We start from the raw sequence: 23,296 nt of genomic DNA, 5'->3' as shown, positions 1-23,296 counted from the left end.
AAACAACCATTATTTAATAAAACAGTGTTGAATTAAAATAAGATAAAAAACAAATAAAGAAAACCAAAAAACAAAAATGCACCTCCACAATATCTGCATTTGAATAAATAACTAAAAATATCGATACAGTACTTTTAAATATCGATACAGTATTGGGAAATGAAATATCGCAATATATTGCAGAACCGATATTTTCTAACAGCCCTATGCCCAGTCAGCCCTACTGTTTGTCAGAAAACTTTATATTTTTTTTAACAAATAAGAATTAAAAAGAGTTCTTGTTTTGTCTTGAGTGTCTGCACAAAATACTCAAATCCTCCAATCCCACCCCATTTTAATCTGTGTTTTGTTGACTTCAAAATGATATGACTGAGTTTTATTGTAACCGCTGTGCGTCATAGTCCTATAAAAACAGATGCAAAAACAAAAATAACATTACATCCAGATTAAATTTTAATGCCGTATTTAATAAGCCTCCAGTTTTGTTGTTGTTATTGGTTATTAATTTAACAGTGAAATACATTTAAATGGAGGCCCAAACACACTCCAGTTTGAATGTTTTAATAGTGTGCTGGTGTGGTGCAGTTTTTGAGGAACTGACCCACTGTATTTTCATTGTTTTGTTAATAGAAGATCTTGATATTTTATAAGAGCATGAGGTGGATTGTGGTTTTTTTTTTTTAACTTTTACTAGGGACATAGAGAGAAAAATCTTAAAAACTAAACTAAAAGATGGTCATGTGTACACTTTATCACAAATGCCACAGTTGGAAAAGCAGGCAGGTTTATGTACAAATCAAATATTTTTATGTGACTATATTTTTGATCTACATTTAACCCTGTTCAACTGTTCCAAGAGCAAACTCAAAGCTATCCAGGGTGGATGAATCAGAGGTGTAAAAACACACTTCTGTCACACCCAGCAAACCATAGATACAGTTACAGATGCAAAACACAGCACAGATGACCACTATGACTTCTACAACTTCCACTGTTACTTTGTCATGACAACTTTTTAATTGATTTACAGTCTGTAGTCTAAAAACCTTACAAGAGGTTTTACTGTAGTTCTGCTATCCACTGAAGGCATTACCAAATCAGAGTTTTAAAAACAAACCTGTGTAGTAGTAGTAGCAGTAGTAGTAGTAGTAGTAGTAGTAGTAGTAGTAGTAGTAGTAATTTATTTGCCCATTTAACAGAACATAATACATACATACAAACAATTTGGATTTCTGTATTATGTATGGGTGAAAAGGTGTACCCTATTTACAAGGAAAGTTGCAGAAACAGAACAAGAAAACAATATGGCACAGTTTTAAACAATAATATAAATAAAACAAATAATATAGATCTAAGCAAAACAGATTTATACAAATAATTGTCTTACTTTATCCTAATAGTTTATATTTATTGAATACTTTAGTTTTACACATCCTTTTAAATTTAGTGACTGATGTGCATGTTTTTCATTCTTTATCAAGGTTTTTCCATAAGTTTACTCTAATTACAGACATACATTTGTCTTTTGTGTTGATCCTTGCCTTTGATTTCTTGAAAATCAGTGTACAGACCAGTACCTTGAATCAGCACATGACAGGTAGACTCTTAGACCTGATGGACCTGATCCAACTGTGGACCTGGATCCTTGTGCAGCCCTCTCCCTCTTTCTTACACTTCCTTCACGTGTGTGTGGATTGGGTAACCTGTTCCCCACGCCTAGTGGGCCGTGGACCAGAGACCATATAAATCGGCTGAGTTCATCGGGGCTGGTGCACAGTCAGAGCTCCTCCAGCAGACAGCATGGCTCTCCTCCTCTGGGGTCTGGTCTTTCCTCTCATGTTGGTGTCGGGGACTCTGGGACAGTTCGGGTCACGACACCGGCCAATCCACGCCATCAGTCCTACAATCACGAGACCGTCTCCGCAGGTGTCTCCCAGGGGTTACCAGCGCCTCGGAAACATCCGGTCCATGGAACAGACCTCAGAAGAAGCGCCGGGTTCAGACAGTGTCCAGCAGGTCCAGGATGTGGGACACGGAGACCGGAGGCTGCAGCAGAAGGGGGCGCGCGCAGGGGCCAACAACTACCTGCCCCAGGAGAGGACCCTCCTCCAAGGTGAGTGACAGCCCACATCACCTGTGTGTGCAGCTGCAGCTGCACAGCTGGACCCAGCTGGATATGGGACACTTGTATCATACTTAAAGTTATTCTGCCTCTGACCTTGTTGACCCGTAAAGACCCAGTGCTACTTTTGTGGCAGTACCAAATTTATTATTTTTTCTCTTTTTAACCTTTCTCAACTGATTTATCAATATTTATTCTAATATTATGCTCTGTATTTTGCATTTTTAAGAAAAAATCAGAGATTTTCCATATTTAACCCTTTCATGCATAGTGGTCACTACAGTGGACAGCTATTCTACAGCTGTTCTATTGTTTATTCATGGGGTTTGTTGTTTTAGTTCCATATCAGCCAACATAGTTGACGCTTATGCATCATCCCATACACTGCAATTCATAAAATTATTGTAACTTTGCTGCTCTTGATAAACCTGATCTGCAGTAACATGTTTAGTGTAAATAAATTGCTAATTGTTTTTAGACTGTTTAACAGTTTTCTGGAACAAAAAGGGTTTTTTTTTTGTTTTTTTTTTGGGGGTTTTTTTGCATATCCTCCTGAAACCCAGCAATGCATTTTGTCCTCTATAGGGGACAAAAGTTTGACAGTTTAACTTAAATGCTGCCCATTGCAAAGGACATTCCATTAAAAAAAATCAATCAATAAATAAAAATTATTTTAAAATATATTTTAAAAACTGTTGCATTGTGCAGTTTCCGATCAAAACAATTTTTTTAGTGTAAAAAAGCTAAAATTGCCAATTTCCAGGGTCTCAGGAGGATATTATCTCCATGAAATGGGTAATAACTAGTATTAGAGTATGATAAAATGTGACAAAACATCAGATTAGCTGCATTAAAAATGTTTTTATTTCATTGTTTTCACACAGTATATCACTTTCTGATGATGAGTTTTAAATATATGTTTCTTTGCTTCAAAAATCATATCCATGGTGTCCAGCTGAGTGGTCATTTTTGTGACTGCAATAGGGTCATTAAAAAAATTCAATTGCATTGTTTTTTTTAATGCCTAAAGAGGAGTAAAAACACTCAAGAAAAAAATATTGACTAAGGTTCTCATAATTCATGCATGAAATGGTTAATTCACTGATTATGTAGACCACAGGTGTCAAACATGCGGCCCGGGGGCCAAATCCGGCCAGCCAAAGGGTCCAATCTGGCCCGTGGGATGAATTTTTAAAATGCAAAAAGTACACTGAGGATATCAACAATCAATGGTGTTAAAATCATTTTAAGTCAATTCAATCTAAAGTGGGTCAGACCAGCAAAACATTATCATAATAACCAATAAATAAAGAAAACCACAAATTTCTCTCTTTGTTTTAGTGTAAAAAAGGTAAAATTATACAAAAATGTTTACATTTACAGACTAGCCTTTTACAAAAAATTTCAATAATCTGAAATGTCTTCAGAGAAGTATGTAGAATTTTACCAATATTCTTCCTGTTACTACATATTTTGTGTATTTGTAAATCCACTGTGATCTGTAAGTTATGATGCACATGTATATGATAGACTAAAGTGTAATATTGCTAAAATTCCACTTATTTTTCTTTAGAATTTTCAGGTTGTTCATATTTGTTCATGTTATGTTCAAGTAGAGTTTGTAGATGTAAACATTTTCATTATGGAATTGGACTTTTTTCACTCAAAAACATAGAGAAAACTTTGGTGTCGACATTATTGATCAGTTCTTATCCTATTATTTGTATTATTTTACTGGTCCAGCCCACTTTATAACATATTAGTCTGTATGTGGCCCCTGAACTCAAATGAGTTTGACACCCCTGATGTAGACGTTCATTAAAGCACAGATTAAAGCTGAGGGTTATTATATCAAAAACAGAGAAAACAGAAGAATAAAATCTATCATTAACTGAACATAACCCAAGTGTCTCCATCCACTGTCATTGATCCAACTCCATGGGTTTTACTGGTGAATCAATGTTGTAGAAGATAATGGTGTTTCCATGTTCACTACAGAGCCTCTGAATGTCCAAATGGGTCATATCTGATGACCATGAAGAGATGACAAACTGCATTTTACACCACTTATTTACATGTATTAATCCAAAATGTCAAAGTATTGCCTTAACCCATAAAGACCCAGTGTGGTAGTTCCCAAATGAATGTTTCTCTCTATTTAACCTTTCTTAAATGATTTATCACCATTTATTATGACATTATCCTCTTTGTTTTGCATTTTTTTCAGTGAAAATCAAATCTTTTCCTATATTTATTTCACTGATCATGCACTTTAATCATCATGCTGAGATTACATTTGATGATTATCATACCAAAAACAGAAAAAACTTGAGAAAAACAGACTTTTTTGGTAAAGTCTATCTTTAACTGACCATAACCCAAGTGTCTCCATCCACTGTCATTTATCAAACTCCATGGGTTTTACTGGTGAATCAATGTTGCAGAAGATGACGGTGCTTCCTGTTCACTACGGAGCCTCTGAACATCCAAATGGGTCATATCTGATGACCATGAAAAGATGAAGAACTGTATTTTACACCAGTTGTTTGCATGTATTAATAGGATTAGTGAAACAATAGGTATTAAGTATTTTAGATCAGTAGATGATTTTGGTCATTGGTGGATGTTTTGGTCTTATGGGTTAAATAAAACATCAGTAAGTTGATTTTTCATACTATTGCCACAGAATCATTTAACCCTTTATAGTTCACTCATAGAAATACTCTGAAATTCAAAATTTCAAACTCAGTGGGTTATTGGAGGACAAAACAAGACTTTATCACTTTTGTGAAATTTTACAAACTATTCTATTATGTAGAAAATCAAGGTAATTGAAGTTACCGTATTTGGTTCCTTTCCCATAAGTGACTAAAAAATTTTAAAAAATCCAAGAAGCAAATATAAAAAATACAAGAAAAATACATGTAAGTTGAAAGGAACATGTACTTTAGAACATTACAACATCACTTTTAGAGCATTACAACAACATAAGTGCTGATCCAGACACCTGTCCACATCCACATGACCACTTTGAACATCATTCCTTACATGAGTACCATTACTTCATGGTACCTAACACAGCAGTTACACTCACTGTTCATGCAGAATCCCCATCTCAGGTGAAATGTGGTCTATATTTGACCTGAGGTTGTTTCCTCACTGTAACTGTTGCTGTCACTGTCTTGTAATGTATGCAGAAATGACCAGAAATAGTCAGTTGCCCGATAAAGGGTTACTAAATTAATGCATTGGGAAACAAAAATAAAATAGAATTTCAGCCCATGAATACCCGACACACACATCTAGTACTGTATTCTGTATTATTACACCAAGAACAAACACTTTGACTGTGTCAGACATTTTGCATTTTACATATCTGACTTAATCAAAACCAACCCCTGCCCTGCTCAGCTCCTTTGGCAAAGCTTGTGGCCCTAATTCCAGGTTTTGTCACAGTGAGCCCTCCCCTCACCAGGATGGCTGCCTGCTCTCACAGCTGCAACACAAAGCAGCACCATTTGCATCCTGGCAGCCCCAGTTATTCTGCATCCATCTGAAATGGTGCAGGTGATGAGGCTGCAAACATGGATAATTTAATGATGAAGCTATAAAACAAAATGGCTGAAAATCTGGGTCATCAAGACAACATAGTTCTACTTATTTGTAAATCTACTTACTGGCTAGGGAATGGTGCTGCTAAGTCATTCTATGATGATTTTCATTGCAGGGAACTCTGATAAACCGCTCATTATGGCTCTGTGTGATAGTGTATTTATGTTTGTAAAAGTGGGAATGCAGGCTGTGGGGGAAGATGCTTCTTGTTTTGCATATTTTACCCAAAAAACTTGCAAAATAAAGTTGAAATTCCATTAAAAGTTTTGATTATTTTTTACAGCAATAAAGCCAAACTGCAGAAACCGGCCTATAGACCTGGTCTTCATCATCGACAGCTCCCGCAGTGTACGTCCAGCTGAGTTTGAAAAGGCCAAGGAGTTCCTTCAGGACATGGTGGAGAGTTTAGAGATCGGGTCAGAGTCCACTCGAGTGGGCCTTGTTAATTACGCCAGCACAGTGAAGATTGAGTTTCTCCTGAAGACCTACTTCGACAAGTCTGCGATGAAGCAGGCGCTAGCCCGAGTCGAGCCCCTGGCTTCAGGGACCATGACTGGCATGGCCATCAAGACGGCCATGGAGAAAGCTTTCACCATGGAGTCAGGGGCCCGACCCAGCTCCAAGAACATCGCCAAAGTGGCCATCATCGTGACAGACGGGAGGCCTCAGGACAGTGTGGAGGAAGTGGCAGCGACAGCTCGGGCGTCTGGGATCGAAATCTACGCAGTGGGAGTAGACAGAGCTGATATGGCGTCTCTCCGCCTCATGGCCAGCCAACCACTGGATGACCACGTCTTCTATGTGGAGACGTATGGGGTCATAGAGAAGCTCACTTCCAAATTTAGGGAAACCTTGTGCGGTAAGGATGATGAGGGAAGTGCGGATTTTCCATTAAATGGTGGGACTGATGGTTTCGGACTAGGCCTAGGTGACAGGAGAGAAGGTAAAAGAAAAAACAAAAAACACGATAAAGGAAACAACGGTATGTCAGATTCGTCTTTTTTCATTTCACCTGTGATCATATGGGCAGCACCATAGTGGGAATTTTCCATTTTAAAGTCAGTGGTCCTCTTCTTTGGTAAGTGGTGATGTAACACCATTACCCACATGAAAGCACTCACTAACAGATACCTCAGAGTATATGGTGATGGATTAGTGACATGTTGGTACTGTTATCAACATAAGAATAAACCATCATATACAAACCAACTGAAAGAAGAAGACAAACCTCTGATCAGTGCTTGATCCGACAACTCAGGGAAAACTTTACAACCTGAAACTCTTTAAATGGTTGAAACCCGACATGGTGCTGCCTTTACTTTTCACAGGAAGCGCGCTGCCTTTTGCACTTTGCGCTGCATCTTGCGCCTTATGCCGGAGACGTAGCTGCCCAGGTCATAATTTTGGCTTCTGAATATTAATGCTACTTAACATGTGAGGCACAAACAAAAGTAACATGCAAAAATTTGGCTTAAATGTACAGCATTTTTCAAAGATAGTTATGTGCTTAATATGCCTCTTAATGCACAAAGTCTTGCATAAATGTGCAGTTTTTATAAATTTTGTTACATGCCTATATTTTACTGCTGCTAATTTTAATACAGTGAAGAATTTTCAGGTAGAGTTGAATAAAGTGATACACTCGAAAATATCTAAATCTTACCAAGTGTATTTTTCTCATTTCTAGTCAAAATATCTCATCACACTTAAAATAAGATGTCATCACCTAAAGAGTAACTTTTCAGTGAAATATAAGAACTTATTTTTAGACAATAAATCTTATTTCATGAAATCTTACCAAGAAAATTTTCACTTGTTCCATTGGCAGATTTTTTTATTATTTTTTTTTTTGCTTAATTCAAGATTTTTATTTATTTATTTATTTTTTGCTTAATTCAAGCAAAAAAACATCTGCCAATGGAACAAGTGAAAATTTTCTTGGTAAGATTTCTTGAAATAAGATTTTCAAGATTGATTGTCTAAAAATAAGTCCTTATATCTCACTGAAAAGTTATTCTGTAGGTGATTCTGTCTTATTTTAACACATTATTTGACTAGAAATGAGAAAAATACACTTGGTGAGATTTAGATTTTTTCCAGTGTAATAATGACTGATGACACATACCCAGTTCTATCAAATGTAGGGTCTGAAAAAAGCTCGACTCAGCCCATTTACAACTTACGAAGCATTTGGTTTGTATCATTACTGACTGTACGACTGGAAAACTTAAGTTATTTTGAAACTGTCATAGTTTTCCAGACTTAGTATTTGACTATTTCACATTCCAGTTTCACTCACCACTGAAACTGGTAATGATTACCTGTGTTAATTCTGCATGGGTCCAGTTTATTGGACATTATCACTTACTCCAACTCAGATTTAATTAAGCTCACTGAGCTTAAACCTGTGGAGTAAGATCAACCGTTGATGTTTCACTGTGAGTGACATCTGTGTTTCCACGGCTGGAACTGAGTGGAGTTTGCCTGTTGGAAAACTGAAACGGATATTTATTCAGATGCACTCGTTTTTAATAGAAAGTTAAATGTACTGTATGCATGTGGCACCAGATATGAAACAATGAAGTCATTCTTTTAAAACTTCACTGTTGCACAAGCACAAGCAAACTAATCTGCATGCTGCTATCTGGAGTTTCAAATCCACCATTAACATTTCCTCACAAATTACTAATGCTAACCATACAGATTTATTGATTGAACTCACTTTAAGCCAATCAGACATTGGAGTTTTTCTTTTCAGGTTTGGATGTATGTGCTCAAGGACACGACTGCCAACACATTTGTGTTAACAATGGCAACTCATACAACTGCAAGTGTCGCACTGGCTATGTGTTGAACCCGGACAAGAAAACATGCTCACGTAAGAGTCTTCATCTTTTTCTTTATGTTTTTGTCCTCTCTCTATCTCTTACATACAACCTTTTTTTGTTTTTGCATGACTTTTTTTTTTTTTACCCTCTGAGGTACAATGTGTCTGTAGGATTGAGGTCAAATAAGTGTATACATTTTGAATCTCCTTCATTTCTGTGCTGCCAGTTGCTGTGTGCTGTGGACTGGCTGCATACCATCTCTCGTTACTAGTGTTTTGGGTTGCCATAAATAGATTAGACACAACTGAGCTCCGCTTAAATGAGCAGGAATGTATGATGACCCGGCCTGACATTCTGAGTCTTTACCAAAGCCTCATTAACTGGTATCGTTACCCTGAACCCCAGACTGTGTTAGTCAGGTATGCAAGTGTCTTACAGGTGTGGATGTATGTGCCCAGGGACACGACTGCCAACATGTTTGTATCAACAATGGTGACTCATACCAGTGCAAATGTCGACTGGGATATGTGTTGAACGCTGACCAGAAAACATGCTCACGTAAGACCATGAATTTATCAACAGTTTGGAAATGTGTCAGACAACAGTGACTCATTTTACATAGAAATATCTGCATGCTGTAAAAGAATTTAACTCTCATATACCTTCAAAAAGTCCTAATATCCAGGTGGGGAACTTTACATTACAGTGACTTTAGCTTTTGAAAGAACAGCTAAGACACTTGGCTCAAACCTCCAGTAACAAATTATAGTAAATGTGAAAGAACTGATTCAGTTATAAAGACTAGGGATTGTATATTTATTAAGTCCTAAAGAAAGGAAATGCTGCTGTAGACTTTGTTGAATGCAACATTTATAGTGCTAGGATGCAATGTTCACCATCACACACAAAAAAATAAGATTTGCACATAGCAGAGGAGCATTCTTTTTTTTTTTTTTTTTTTCTCTGATTTGATAATGCCTTCAGTGGATGTCAGAACTACAGTAAAACCTCTGGTAAGGTTTTTAGACTTACAGACTCTGTAAATTAATTAACAAGTTGTCATGACTAAGTAACAGTAGAAGTTTTAGACGGCAAAGGGGTCTTTTGTGCTAAGTTTTTCATCTGTAACTCCATATATGGTTTGTTGGGTATGAGAGAAGTTTATTTTTACACCTCTGATTCCCCTTTAACCCCTTTAACTGGTCAAGGCAGACGACCACCCTCCAAGAGTCAGGGTCTGCTCGAGGTTTCTGCCTGTTAAAAAGAAGTTTTTCCTTGCCACTGTCACAAAGTGTGCACTCCTGAAGGATTCTGTTGAGTTTCTGCAAATTTGCTTAAGAGTGTGGTTTAGGCCAGCTCTAAATGTATAGTGTCATGATTTTAACTTTTGTTATGATGTGACACTGTATAAATAATTTTTGATTGAATTTGAAATTTGATTCATCCACCCAAGTGTAGCTTTGAGTTTGCTCTTGGGACTGTTGAACAGGGTTAAATATAGACCAAAAAATATAGTCACATAAAAATATTTGATTTGTACACAAACCTGCCTGCTTTTCTGATCAAGATGTTACAAAGATAAATAGAGAGATAAAGAACAGAGGTTGTTTCATAAAAGTAGTGACTGCCAACCTAAGGCTTCAAAATATGTTTCATAATAAGGGTTTTATGTCTAGTCAGTTTGATAATATTTCCATGTTACCACTAAAAATTGACTATTGTAGTGCACCATTTCATTTCTTTATTTCAAACATTCAAAGAAACAAAATAAAACAAACAAACAAAAAAACAAAATAAGAAAAAAACAAAATGACACTTAAATTAACATAATCTATCTTAAAGTACGAGCAAGTCTGAATTTGCATGGTTGAAAAGGAGTAGGAAGAAGTATAAACTTATTTAATCTACCCTTCAGGTACTCAGACACCTTTAAAAATAACTTAATTCATGAATCAAACACTAATGAACCATCAGTTCATCAAGTGGACTTGTCTCTTTTCAGGTTCTGGTTCTGGTTCTGATCAATGTGCACGTGGACATGATTGCCAACACATTTGTGAAAATGGTGACATTTCATATGTCTGCAAATGTCGAGAGGGATATGTGTTGAATCCAGACGAGAAAACGTGCTCACGTAAGAATATTTCTTTGGGGTGTGTCAGGTTCTATTTCAGCTTATTATGTGAAGGGCCTTGAAAAGACCAGTCATCAAACCACCTATTTAGTAAACTGGTATTTGGTCTAATCCATTAGGAGTGGAAATATGTGTGGACAACAAGAGCAGATATGAATCTATCCTGCAAATTATTAACTAATATAGAAGAGATATACTGCAGTAATCATGATGCACATAGAGCTTTTGGGACATGGACCCTTATTTCTTAAAAGGGTCATGTTTTGCTAAACCCACTTTTTTTAGTCTTTGGTACATTTATTTGTATATTTGGACCCTAATAGTTCATAAAGTTTGAATTTGAACCCTCCAGGTCCTGTAAAGCTATCTTTATATTTATTTTGGCAAAAATTGAGTTGATTTCTACAACCTGTTTCAATTCCTGCTTAATTTGTTACATCTATAACTAGTTACATCACAACATTTGCCCATATGAGGTCAAGACTTCCGATTAACATTTCTCAGAGTACAACATAATTGTTTATCTGCAGCAGCAGCTGTAGTAAAAACTGAAAATATGTCCAAACTTGGGGCAGATTATCTAAAATGTTCAGTTGTTGGTTGAACAGGACAGAGCAGCACAGCCAACAACCTGGAGGGGGCGGGGCCTGAAGTGGCTCATTTCCATTTAAAGGGCCAACACTGAAAACGACCTTTCTGGTGTCATTATTCAGAAATAGGGTTAAAGATGGACCTGTGGAGATGAATTAATGAAGAATTCAGACCCAAGCATAGCATTTACAGTTTATGTAGACCACAGGGTCCATTTAAAAAAGCAAAATATCCCTCCTTTAAAACAATGATGATCCTTCATATTAGACTTTGGTGTTTTGAAACTGAGCCAGTCAGATGTTTCTTTCCAGGTTCAGATGCATGTTCCCAAGGACATGACTGCCAACATATTTGTATCAACACTGATGTCTCGTACATCTGCAAATGCCGATCAGGATTTGTGTTGAACCCAGACCAGAAAACCTGCTCACGTAAGAACCTGTACCTCTGTTCTTTGGTACAGACTATCACATGGTTTTAGTGGTAAAGCTCTGTTATGAATGGAGCATGTGACTTGTGCATTGAAAGGAAAAATGTCCAGCCAGACAGTTTACAATGTTTAAGAGCTTCTCTGTCAGATTAGATGTGGAGGTGTTTCTTTCAGGATCGGATAAATGTTCCCAGGGACATGATTGCCAGCATATTTGTATCAGCACAAACGACTCTTACGTCTGCAAGTGTCGCCAAGGATATGTTTTAAATGCAGACCAGAAAACATGCTTAAGTATGAATTCCGGCCTTTCAGGTAGACTTGTAGACTTCACTTACCTAATGATTGCTTTTCTAATAGTTTTGGTTCAGCTTTCCCACTTCTTTCTTCAGCTCAGCTACTTACTTGTAGAGGTCTTCCTTTTCAGATTCGGATGCATGTTCCCAGGGCAATGACTGCCAACATATTTGTGTCAAAAATGGTGATTCATATATCTGCGCATGTCACGAGGGATATGTGTTGCAAGGAGACAAGAAAACATGTGCACGTAAGGACACTTCCCAATGTATTTTATGTCCTTCTTGTGGTGATGCTTTACTAAATGTCTCTGTTGCAAAGAACTTGGGTCTGACTTGTAAAGCAGAAAAGATGTAAGGCAGATGAGGCAGCACTTGTGTGTTAGGAAAATCTGTGCATCCTTGAAATTTACATGTAAGGGCATGACTACGAGCGCATTCATGTAAACAGTGATTATTCATGTGTGTAAGTGTAATTTGGGATTCTTATTGAATTCTGACCAAAACACATGCTCAAGTAATCACTTCAATCCTTTCAGTAGATTTACTCAGTTTTTGAGATTGAAAGAGTTGAATACATGTATTTTAATAACAGTGTTGGGAGTAATGCGTTACTGTAACGCAGTAGTGTAAGGCATTACGAATCAATTTTCAGTAATATTTTACTTGGTATGTGTTCAACAGTGCTTGCGTCACAAGACACTTTTCACCCATATTTTAATTTCTCAAATAAAAAAACAAAAAAAAACCAAAAAAAAAAACAGCAAGACAGCAACACTTTAACAAATCAAAAATGTGGCGGGAAAGTTTTATGTCCTGTTTGTGGTCAGCCAATGGCTGAACATGACAGAAGACAGTACATTTGCAACATGGATGTATGCTCATTACATCCAGTTTGTCAGAGATAAGGACAAGAAGAATGTAATAGTCAAATGCAACCTTTGTCCAAAACCAAAAGAACTATTGATGTCGAGAAATAGCACAAGCAATTTTTAAAAAAACATCTGGAATGGTGCCATGCAACCACTCCACTTACTGAGAAGAGAAAGAAAACAGGATGAGAGTAATAAATCAAAGCAACAGAAATTAAGTTATGTCCAAATTTTGCCATCCTTTCTTGCATTGCCTCGAGCCTTTGCTTTCCCAATTAGAAATTATATTGTTATTTAGCCTGGATAGCCCAGTCATTATGCTAGCTACACCATATCACAGTCTACTTGATGTAAAATGCTCTGAAGCACATTTTGTCATTTTAGAATGTTAAGTTCTACTTCTGTAGTTATTTTGGTAAAATAACTCAAAAGTATCACAGGAGTCATGTAACGCATGACAGTTCTGAGACAGTAATATTGTAAGGCAAGGAACTTTTTTAAATAACAGAAACAAATAATCTGTAATGTAATACAGTTTGGAAGTAACTTGCGCTACAGTGTTTAACTGCAACAAAGAACATGTTCATTGCAAGACTTAAACTAGATCTCTTCGTGCGTCTGGATGTGATGATAGATGAGACTTGGCAGACTGACTGACTGATGCAGTTTGTCTGTTGACTATTTGAGAACAATGATGATAGACACTCTGTAATGGAAACTCGTATCAACATATCCATCACATGCAAACATGTCTGTTTTCAGGTTCTGATCCATGTGCCCATGGACATGATTGCCAACACATTTGTGTCAATAACAATGATTCGTACATCTGCGAGTGTCGAGTGGGATATGTGCTCAATGCAGATCAGAAAAGTTGCTCACGTAAGAACAGAGTCATTGTGATGTGCCTGCCGTAGTGTCATAATTACAGCATGTACCTGAGACCATTATGACATTATTTTAGCAAAATAGAAGCTGAGGATATCAACAGGTGGTGTTGGCGTTAGCTGTGGAAGTGTCTTTACAGGTTCAGATGCATGTACCCAAGGACATGACTGCCAGCACATTTGTGAAAATAGAGAGGATTCATACATCTGCAAATGTCAAACAGGATACGTTTTGAATGCAGACCAGAAAACATGCTCACGTAAGAACCTACAGCCTGTCTATATGCATGTGTTACTGCAGAATGTGATTTAGTGCAAAGTTTAGAAACTTGGATAGACACAGTCAGTGATCCTTTTATTGATTCTATCAGAGCTAGTGGATGTTAGCTGTGGAAGTTTCTGATGTATTTTCTTTTGGATATTATTCATGTGAATGGTTAGAGTGCCAAAGCAGTGGCTAAGATAAGGGGATGTCTGTGCAGTAAAAACTAAAAGTGCAAGGAACATGTAGCAAGTTAATCAGATTGAAAACAGACTAGATCATTTGGAAGTAAAGCCATGTTAGCAAGATCACCAATTCTCATTGGTTTGAATAGTTGCATCCACAAAACCCATTACCTTTTCAGGTTTAGATACATGTGTCTAAGGACATGAATGCCAACATATTTGTGTAACAAGTGCACATGCTGAATGCATATCAGTAAGCACGGTCACTTAAGATTCAGGATTTTGCTCATTATATTTAATGTCTATGTTGTGGTGTAGTGTCTCAGGATTCCCTAGGGAGGCACCCTATTGTTAGAAGGCCCGTTAGTCAGAAAAGGGTCAGGGTTAGGGTTAGATTTATCAACTAAATCCAAACTAATTTTCTGACTAAAGGGCTTTCTGACCATAAGGTGGGCACTGATTCCCTCTAGGACCTTTAGGTGCTTACTAGTTACAACTGTAAGTCTCTTTTCAGTTTCAGATTCTTGTGTCCAGGGACATGACTGCCAGCATATTTGTGTCAGCACTGGCACCTCATACATCTGCAAATGTCAAGAGGGATATATGTTGAATGACGACCAGAAAACATGCTCACGTAAGAAACTGGGCCTTTGTAGCCATACATTTGATAGGCATGCCTTAGTTTACTGTCTGTGGTTTGCCGCAGTTACTATTGTTGTCAAAAATCAAGAGGGCATATGATTGTAGCCTTATACATTTTACCTTCATTCTTACCAGTATAAGATGTTTGTCACTGATGATGATGATGATGATGATGATGATGATGCTCTAAGCTGTGCATTTTAGCTGTGGAGGTGTCCCTTTCCAGGTATGGAGGCATGTACCATGGGACATGACTGTCAGCAGATTTGCATTAGAAATGGTGATTCTTACCTTTGCATGTGTCATGATGGATATGTGTTAAATGCTGACGAGAAAACATGTTCAAGTAAGAACCTCAGTTTTACTTATACGTTTGATGTGTTTAATGTGTTTGCATCTGCCTATGATCTGTTGCTTGAAGATTCTGCTCCCCAGAAATGTGTATCTAATTCTTTGGACAGCTGATTGTGAATTTGTTGGTTTGGAACTGATGGACAAAGATAAGTTACAAGAGCTGGGAATGGAGCGGCACCTCTTTAAAAAAGAAAAAAAAAAAAAGAAACCTCCCACTGACTGATGTAATGAACCATCAGTTCATCAAGTGGACTTGTCTCTTTTCAGGTTCTGGTTCTGGCTCTAATCTATGTGAGCATGGACATGATTGCCAGCACATTTGTGAAAACGGTGACCTTTCATACGTCTGCAAATGTCGAACAGGATATGTGTTGAACCCAGACAAGAAAACATGCTCACGTAAGAATCTTTTATCAGATTTGGCAGTGCTTCAGGTTTTATTGAAGTTTATTATTTTTATGTGGCTGTGGTTTCTATCAATATCTGTCCAAAACCTAGTATGGACGATGAACATTTGTCTTGCAAAGTGTTTGAGACTTTGAATTGTTCTTCTTGAATCACATGTAGTACATTGGTAATGAACAACCCCAAATCTCAAAAGTCAGGATGTTGTGTAAAGTGTAAGTAAAAACAGAATGCAATTATTTGCAGATCTCATGAACCCCATTTCAATACATAGCAAATATTTAGAATGAAAAAATTACATTTTTGTCTCAGGATAAAAACTGGGAATGAACATTTTGCAACAAATTTGGTAAATGGCAATGGGTCAGTACAATGATCGCATATGAAAAGAGTAGAAGTCGACCTGGTTTCACCAAACTGCAAGAAACTACAAATTGTTGAACAATTTAAGAGTAATCTTCCTAAATTGAAAAACTTTGAATCTTATCTCATCACCTGCATTACATAATATAATCAAAAGAGAAGTCTCAGTGCATATGGGACAAGTCTGAAAATCAATATTGGACTCCTGTCTTCAGGCCTTTAGACAGCATTGCATAAAACCACACGTGTGTGAATACCTATGGAAAGGGCAGCCTTCACATCTGCAAAGACATCATTAGTTTTATAAACCAGTTCAAAACTTTTACCGCATCATGAAATGGAAAATATGACAAAGAAAATCCAGGAGTTTTGAGCTGCTAGAATCCTATTTAGACTAGGACGGGACAACACTCCTCTACCAAAACTCCAACTGGTTTCCTCAGTCTGCAGATGTTTAGACTGTCATTAGAAGAATACGAGATGCTACTCAGTGGTAAACATAACCCTGTCCCAACTTTTTGATGAAGTGTTGCTGCCATCAAATCCAAAACTACCTTATTTTTTTCTGAAAATAGTACATTTTCAAATTTGAACATTTATATATTTTCTACGACCTACGAATAACGTGGGTTTGTGAAAGTTGCAAATCATTGCATCACTATCTCACACAACATCCTAACTTTTTTGGACCTGGGTTTTCTGACCCTGGACCTTAGCTGGACTGATGCCGCTTCATAATTACTTGCCAGGAGTACTTTGGTGTCTTGAAACTGAGCCAGTCAGATGTTTCTTTCCAGGTTCAGATGCATGTTCCCAAGGACATGACTGCCAACATATTTGTGTCAACACTGATGTCTCGTACATCTGCAAATGCCGATCAGGATTTGTGTTGAACCCAGACCAGAAAACCTGCTCACGTAAGAACCTGTACCTCTGTTCTTTGGTACAGACTATCACATGGTTTTAGTGGTAAAGCTGAGTTATAAATGGATCATATGACCTCCTCTATGAAGGGACAGTTTACAGTATTTAAGAGCTTCTCTATCAGATTAGATGTGGAGGTGTTTCTTTCAGGATCGGATAAATGTGCCCAGGGACATGATTGCCAGCATATTTGTGTCAGCACAGACGACTCTTACATCTGCAAGTGTCGAACAGGATTTGTGTTGGACATGGATCAGAAATCATGCACACGTAAGGATCTAGATTCTTTTTTTTTTTTTTTTTTTGTAATATGCATTTTGTTTTATATAGCATCTCAAACCACTGCATTTGGAGTTTTCAACAGGACTCTCTATGGGATCCACTTCTTTTACGGGACTAATTAGCAGCAAGTCTTCACAAGGCCATTAACCAGTGATTGATTATGTGATCATAAAGCCATCACTGAAATGTTAGTGTTTTTTTTTTTTGCAGGTTCAGCAGTGGATGCATGTGCCCAGGGACATGACTGCCAGCATGAATGTGTCAATAATAGGAACTCATACATCTGCAAGTGTCGAACAGGATATGTGTTGAACGTCGATCAGAAAACATGCTCACGTAAGAAAGTTCTGTCCTTATGCTGATAACACTGGGTTACAAAAAAATGTTTTTTTGCAAGTTGTCTAGGTTTTTTCAACTGAATTAGGACCATTTTGCACCGCTAAATCCAAAAATGACATCTGTTTTTCTCCATCAGGTCAGGTTTTTTTGCTAATTTGATTTTGAAAAATTTGATCTTCTCACAAAATTGATTACATTTTTGTGACTTTATCAGTTGATTTTTTATATAGTTCTCACCCAAAATAGGTTTTAAGAGAAAAAAAATCATTTGATCACTTGATTCCTGTTAGGTACAATGGTGTATTCACCGCAGATGTAGCAGAATAAGTGAGGCTTATTTTTGCAACATCTTCTAGTCGAAGCCATTTCATTCACCTGTAATATTAAAAAAAACATTAATCATAAATTGGCAAAAGTAAAATCTTCAGAACTCGTTTATTGCAAGAAATGTGAAAGAATTTTGTATCATATGATGTGAAAATGCCCATAAATGTAAGCAAAAATGTTAAAAAGCCAATATGTAGCATAGTTCAAGAAGTTGACCTGATTGAGCAAAATTAATGTGATTTTTGGATTCAGCACACCAAAATTATCCTAAATCAGCTCAGAAAACGTAAACAATAAATTTGTTGTTGACCAGTGTAATCGGAGCAATAGTAATTCTGGATTATTTGTTGGATTCAGTGTGACTGAGCTGTGTCAGAGAAATATTTCTGCTGTGATAGACTATGTCAGGCTATTTCTTGAATCTTGGGACTACTGTGATATGAAGGAGTGCTATGAGATTTAAGGGAATGATATTAGGAGGAGTGTTGTAGACCAAGTCAGATGTGGAAGTGTTTCTTTCCAGGTTCGAATATGTGCGCTCAGGGACATGACTGCCAGCATATTTGTATCAACAATGGTGATTCTTACAACTGCAAGTGTCGAGTGGGATATGTTTTAAATGCGGACCAGAAAACATGTTCACGTAAGAACCTGCATTTTGTAAAAACTCCCATGACGGTGTCTGTGTATACATTTTTTTCAGACACATTTTATTTCTCACCCTGACTCTGTCATCTGCTACTACTTGGCTTAGCAAGTGTGCTTGGTTGGCACAAACAGACGCGGTGGTGAAGCACATACACTCCTGGGTTACATGAATCCTCACTGGAATTTTGATTAACTAAAGTTTTAACAGCTGCCAGGAGACTCCAGTTTTTTCTCTACAGGACTCGAAGAGGTTTTTATGACAAAAAAAGGAGTTGAGACTGGAAAAGAACTATTCTCAGACCATCCTACACTAGAGGTTTTTGGGTAAGATGATTATGTATTCTGCAGTCGTGGAAAAAGATTATTATGCCACCTTTGTTTTCTTCAATTTCTTGGTCATTTTAATGCCTGGTACAACTAACGGTACATTTGTTTGAACAAATATAATGATAACAACAAAAATAGTTCATGAGAATTTAATTTCAGAGCTGATATCTAGCCATTTTCCATGGTTTTCTTGATAACAACCAAAATCACTTCAGTTCTTACATCAATATCTATGGCACTGTACTGACAAAAACAGTGCTTTTAGGCATTCCATGTTTTCTTTTCTGTCTGTTTTAGTCACATGATACACACAGGAGTTAGTACTTGATTGCATAACCACCGTTTTTGATGACTTTTGATGGAATAATAATTTTTTCCCTGACTGTATGTGCAATGGTTCATTTATATTCAGTTATTAGAGATATACAATTAAATCAAAATTCACATACACTGTATAAAAAGTCAACCTTTTCTTTCATATTGTCTGAAATTAAATCAGACTACACCTTTCCTGTCAGTTAGGATAACCAAAATAATTTCTATTTGCTAAATGCCAGAATATAATGAGAGAGACAAAGTCATACGTTTATATACACTAAGATTAATTTGGCTTTAAACACCATCATGGGATGTTACACAAAGAAAGTCGTGCGTTTGAGGTGTGACATTCAGAAAAACGTGTCTTTTTATACAGTGTATGCAAAATTCTGGTTTCAACTGTATTCTTCAGATCATGTCATTTTTACACAGGCTAATTTCATATAAAACAGTCATGAGGCTTGACCATTTTCCCGGTGGAAGTAGTACCAAAGTGTGCATGTCTGCATCACTGAGCATGAAGATAGATGTTCAAGGGTTAGTCAATGTCACAATCTGCTGATAACAGATGATTTTACTTTACGTATACTACTTTGGTTTCATGGCATGAGAACACCCCACACTTCTTAGTTTTGGCTAGTTCTGCTTCTATCTTTGTGTAGACAAAGTCAGATTACCTTACATACAGGACATTTCACACCTAGTTATCATCCATCAGCAGTGGTGACAGATATCAAATCTGCACAATGGACGAAAATGCTGAAAATCCAAAGAACTGTGCTAATCTCATAGTTTTGCCATTGTGTTAAATTTTTCTCCTTTTTTTTTCTTCTTTAAAGTTACGCAGTGAAATGCAGAATAGTTGTGTTTTGGTTCGTATACAGTCATGTTGTCACTAAACTGTACCATTATTGAGCATTCAGTAGACTTCTAATGCTTCCAAAGTTAGTTTTATCAACAGGCTGGTATTAAATAGACAGCTCCTGCTAAAAAATTAATGCCCTGTGAGTTTAGTCAAGAAATTGCATGTTCACTTTAAGCGCTAATATACAGTTTTGTTTGTCTTTATGTGTGCAGAAAGGCTCTCTATTCTGTGATTATCCAGGTTTAGGCTCCATAACATTCTTTAGGTCAGTGTAAACAAGCATTGTATAAATACAAGTATATTTTCTTCAAAAACGCAAAAATCTGTGAAGTAGAGTAGAAATCATAAATTAACCCATAAGGACCCAGTGTGGCATTTTTTGCAGTTCCAAAATGATTTTTTCTTTATATTTAACCATCCTTAAGTGGTTTATCACCATTTATTGTAATATTATCTTCTGTATTTTTTTTTTCAGTGAAAATCAGATATTTTCCTACATTTAATTTACTAATCATGTAGATGTTCATAAAAGCTCAGAGTAAAGTTAAGTTGAACATGATTATATCAAAAATAGAGAAAACAGAATAAAAAGTTTGCATTTTACATCAATTATTTATATGTATTGATGGGATTAGTGGATCAACAGGTATTAAACAGTTTATATCAGTAGATGATTTTGGTAAATGGTGCATGTTTGGGTCTTTATAGGTTAAATTATATGACTGGCAATCTGTATCCATGATACTGAGACTTCAAGGATGCGGATACTTCTACTTTTTCTGATAAAAACAGGGTCTTTTTGTTGTTTACTTCAGTACTTGTTTACTTTGTTTACCACTTCACAATAGGACATGGTCAAGCCTGACAGTATATCATCAGTTAGCTACCAGTGCTGTGTTACAATGGTTAAGTTTAACTGAATATTTACCATGTCTTTTCTTTCTTTTTTGCAGTCTGTGGAGTCCAACGACAAGCAATACTTTGACTGGTGCCACTTTTTTGAGCATGTTTTATAGGACATAAAAAATGTTCTATAACGGCACAGGAAATGAGCAACTACAACTAAAGGACAAAACCTTTTTTTCCACTTGGGGTCTTGTTTTTTACTGTGTTATGTGACTGTACATGTTTTCAGTGTTTTGATATTTTGTGTGAGTGCTACCCTAATAATGCATCTGAAAATCACATCTAAAGCTGTCCATGCCTGATCTTAAGGACACATTAGTCTGCATAAATTGTGATTAACTAATTTATATCTTAATCTCACTCTGATTACTCTTCTGCTCCTTTAGAATTGTTTAATCATTACACACTGTTTATATTGTCCAATTACAGCACACTGATATTGAATCCTTAGTTGTTATTGATTTGACCACAAGATGGTTGGTATTAACATGTAAGGAGTGTAATGTTTAACAGTGAAGCAGCACTGAAATTCTCTGACTTTCTCTGTTTTTCTTCTAATTCTTTCAGAGGAAATGAGAAGTGAAATAACCCAAGACGCCTGCATGTGTGAAGCTCAGATTGTATTCCAGAAAAAAGTGCAGTCGACCATTCAAGAGCTGAGCAGAAAACATATCCTTTTATGACTTGAACTGACGTTTTAAAGATCCACACATTGAATTTGATACTGCTCTTTACAATTGCCATCACTATGTATGAAGTACCTGATCTGCATCCCTTTGCACTTGTATAAACAGCGGTACAATAATATTTGTTATTCTATGAATAAGGTATTTTATTTTTTATAAAAGTACTGTCTAATTTATTTTCTTTTTTATATTTTTAATAGTACTTTTTATGATTGTGGAGTGTGATGTAAAAATATTATTCCTTGACTCTCTGCTCACTTGATGAACTTTCAAACAAAGTGAACCAGATTGAAGACCAGCCACACTATTAAGAACACAGAATGGAGTCAGAAGACATGGTCTAGCATTGTATGGATTGTATTGTATTGAGTATCCATAGAGTATACTCATATGTTTATGATATAGTATGAATCTGAAGTTTTGAAATCATTAAACTACATTATTTTTTATTTAAAGCAAGGATGAAAAGCTTACACATATCAGCATGATTGTAATAAAGCTGCCTAGAAGCCATTGTTCCAAGTGTTTAAGCTTTTTATGTAATGAACAAATGAAAATGGTAAAGGTTGAATGGATACTTTTAAGACTCCTAAATATTTAAAGTATTTTTTTGAAGTGTGCACTACATCCTTGGTGTGTATTTACTGCACTGGAAGTTATTCATTTCAGGCCGTTAATAACTAATCTCTTATGTAACTGGAGCTTTGTTGTCAGCTCGACACAGTATTATTATACAGAGGAAAGACCAAAATACAGCCTGATCCAGCTGGCCTGTTACATCACAATGAATTACTATAATCCTTTTCTTTGACACCTGAAACATTTCAGCTAAGGTAATTGTACAACACTGAGAGGCAATTACCTTTCTGTAACAAATGTGATTGTTTTGGAAGGGAGAGGGAAAACAGAGTAGAGTTCAAGTGTAACTGGACAGCTCCATGATTTTCACACTTGCGAGTGTGTGACAACATTCCTGACTTTTTGGATTAAAGAAACAAAGGGTCAGAGATTAAAAACATGCATTTTTTGGTCTTACTTAATATAACCTTTTTTCTGACTATTTGAAACAGTGGTTTAATGAAAAGTAATTTTCTTAAAACCATGCTCTGTATTTATTATGAAGCAAAGAATATTTGTGGAATGGGTTTTCTGTGCATGTGTAAAGTATGTCTTTGAGCATTTGTGATACAAAAATTCCATGTGCTGACTATTTCTGCTGGAAGTCTACTTGTACATTGACAATAAATATTCTAAAACAATATTTTTCTCTGATGTTGTTATTCCCAGTTTATTTCTAACCCACTTTTAGGTGTTATGGTAAAATTTTGTAGATACAGATTTGTTAGAGCTGCTTCATTTAACTCTCCCAATGGTTGGTTTATAGTTTTGTGATTAGCCTAGGGGTTCTCAAACTTTTTGAGCTTTAAACCCATAAAGATACATGTGGTGTCTCATCTGGACCCATTTACAGAAATTCAGTAAATTTTTTATCGATTCTTGAAATCTGCAAGCAAACACTGCTCACAGAATCTCAGATCAATGATGCAGTGAAGCAAAATAGAACAGGTTTTTTTTTTGTTTGTTTTTTGAATTGGATATGGGTGTAAAAACAAAACAATTCAAACCTTAATTTCAGTTAAAAATAATAATAATAATTTAAAAAAAAAAAACAAAAACAAAAAAAAAACAAG

The 23,296-nt window shown here is 36.3% G+C and overlaps 1 protein-coding gene across 6 annotated transcripts; it reads left to right on the top strand.

Annotated features, from left to right (window-relative positions):
• The first annotated feature begins 1,761 nt into the window (after positions 1 to 1,761).
• Positions 1,762 to 22,865, top strand: LOC115413997 (matrilin-3-like). Of its 6 annotated transcripts, XM_030127163.1 has the most exons (13): positions 11,644 to 12,032; positions 12,145 to 12,264; positions 13,648 to 13,767; positions 13,913 to 14,032; positions 14,734 to 14,853; positions 15,088 to 15,208; positions 15,478 to 15,614; positions 16,781 to 16,900; positions 17,058 to 17,177; positions 17,400 to 17,525; positions 18,379 to 18,498; positions 21,487 to 21,588; positions 21,864 to 22,865. In XM_030127163.1, the coding sequence occupies exons 1-13, from the start codon at positions 11,843 to 11,845 to the stop codon at positions 21,914 to 21,916; spliced, it is 1,569 nt and encodes a 522-aa protein (XP_029983023.1). In that variant the 5' UTR covers positions 11,644 to 11,842; the 3' UTR covers positions 21,917 to 22,865. The 6 variants fall into 6 exon arrangements, with proteins under 6 accessions (XP_029983021.1, XP_029983018.1, XP_029983020.1 ...); XM_030127161.1 differs by lacking the exons at positions 11,644 to 12,032; positions 12,145 to 12,264; positions 13,648 to 13,767; ... (1 more) ...; positions 14,734 to 14,853; positions 15,088 to 15,208 and adding exons at positions 1,762 to 2,113; positions 6,018 to 6,593; positions 8,493 to 8,612; positions 10,565 to 10,570 and having other exon boundaries at positions 15,483 to 15,614; XM_030127158.1 differs by lacking the exons at positions 11,644 to 12,032; positions 12,145 to 12,264; positions 13,648 to 13,767; ... (1 more) ...; positions 14,734 to 14,853; positions 15,088 to 15,208 and adding exons at positions 1,762 to 2,113; positions 6,018 to 6,716; positions 8,493 to 8,612; positions 10,565 to 10,570 and having other exon boundaries at positions 15,483 to 15,614.
• Positions 22,866 to 23,296: the final 431 nt, after the last annotated feature.

This window comes from Sphaeramia orbicularis, chromosome 22 (genome assembly GCF_902148855.1).
Source record: "Sphaeramia orbicularis chromosome 22, fSphaOr1.1, whole genome shotgun sequence".
NCBI lineage: Eukaryota > Metazoa > Chordata > Actinopteri > Kurtiformes > Apogonidae > Sphaeramia > Sphaeramia orbicularis.
Note: the sequence above shows the minus strand (reverse complement) of the source record. Positions and strands in the feature narration are given on the sequence as shown.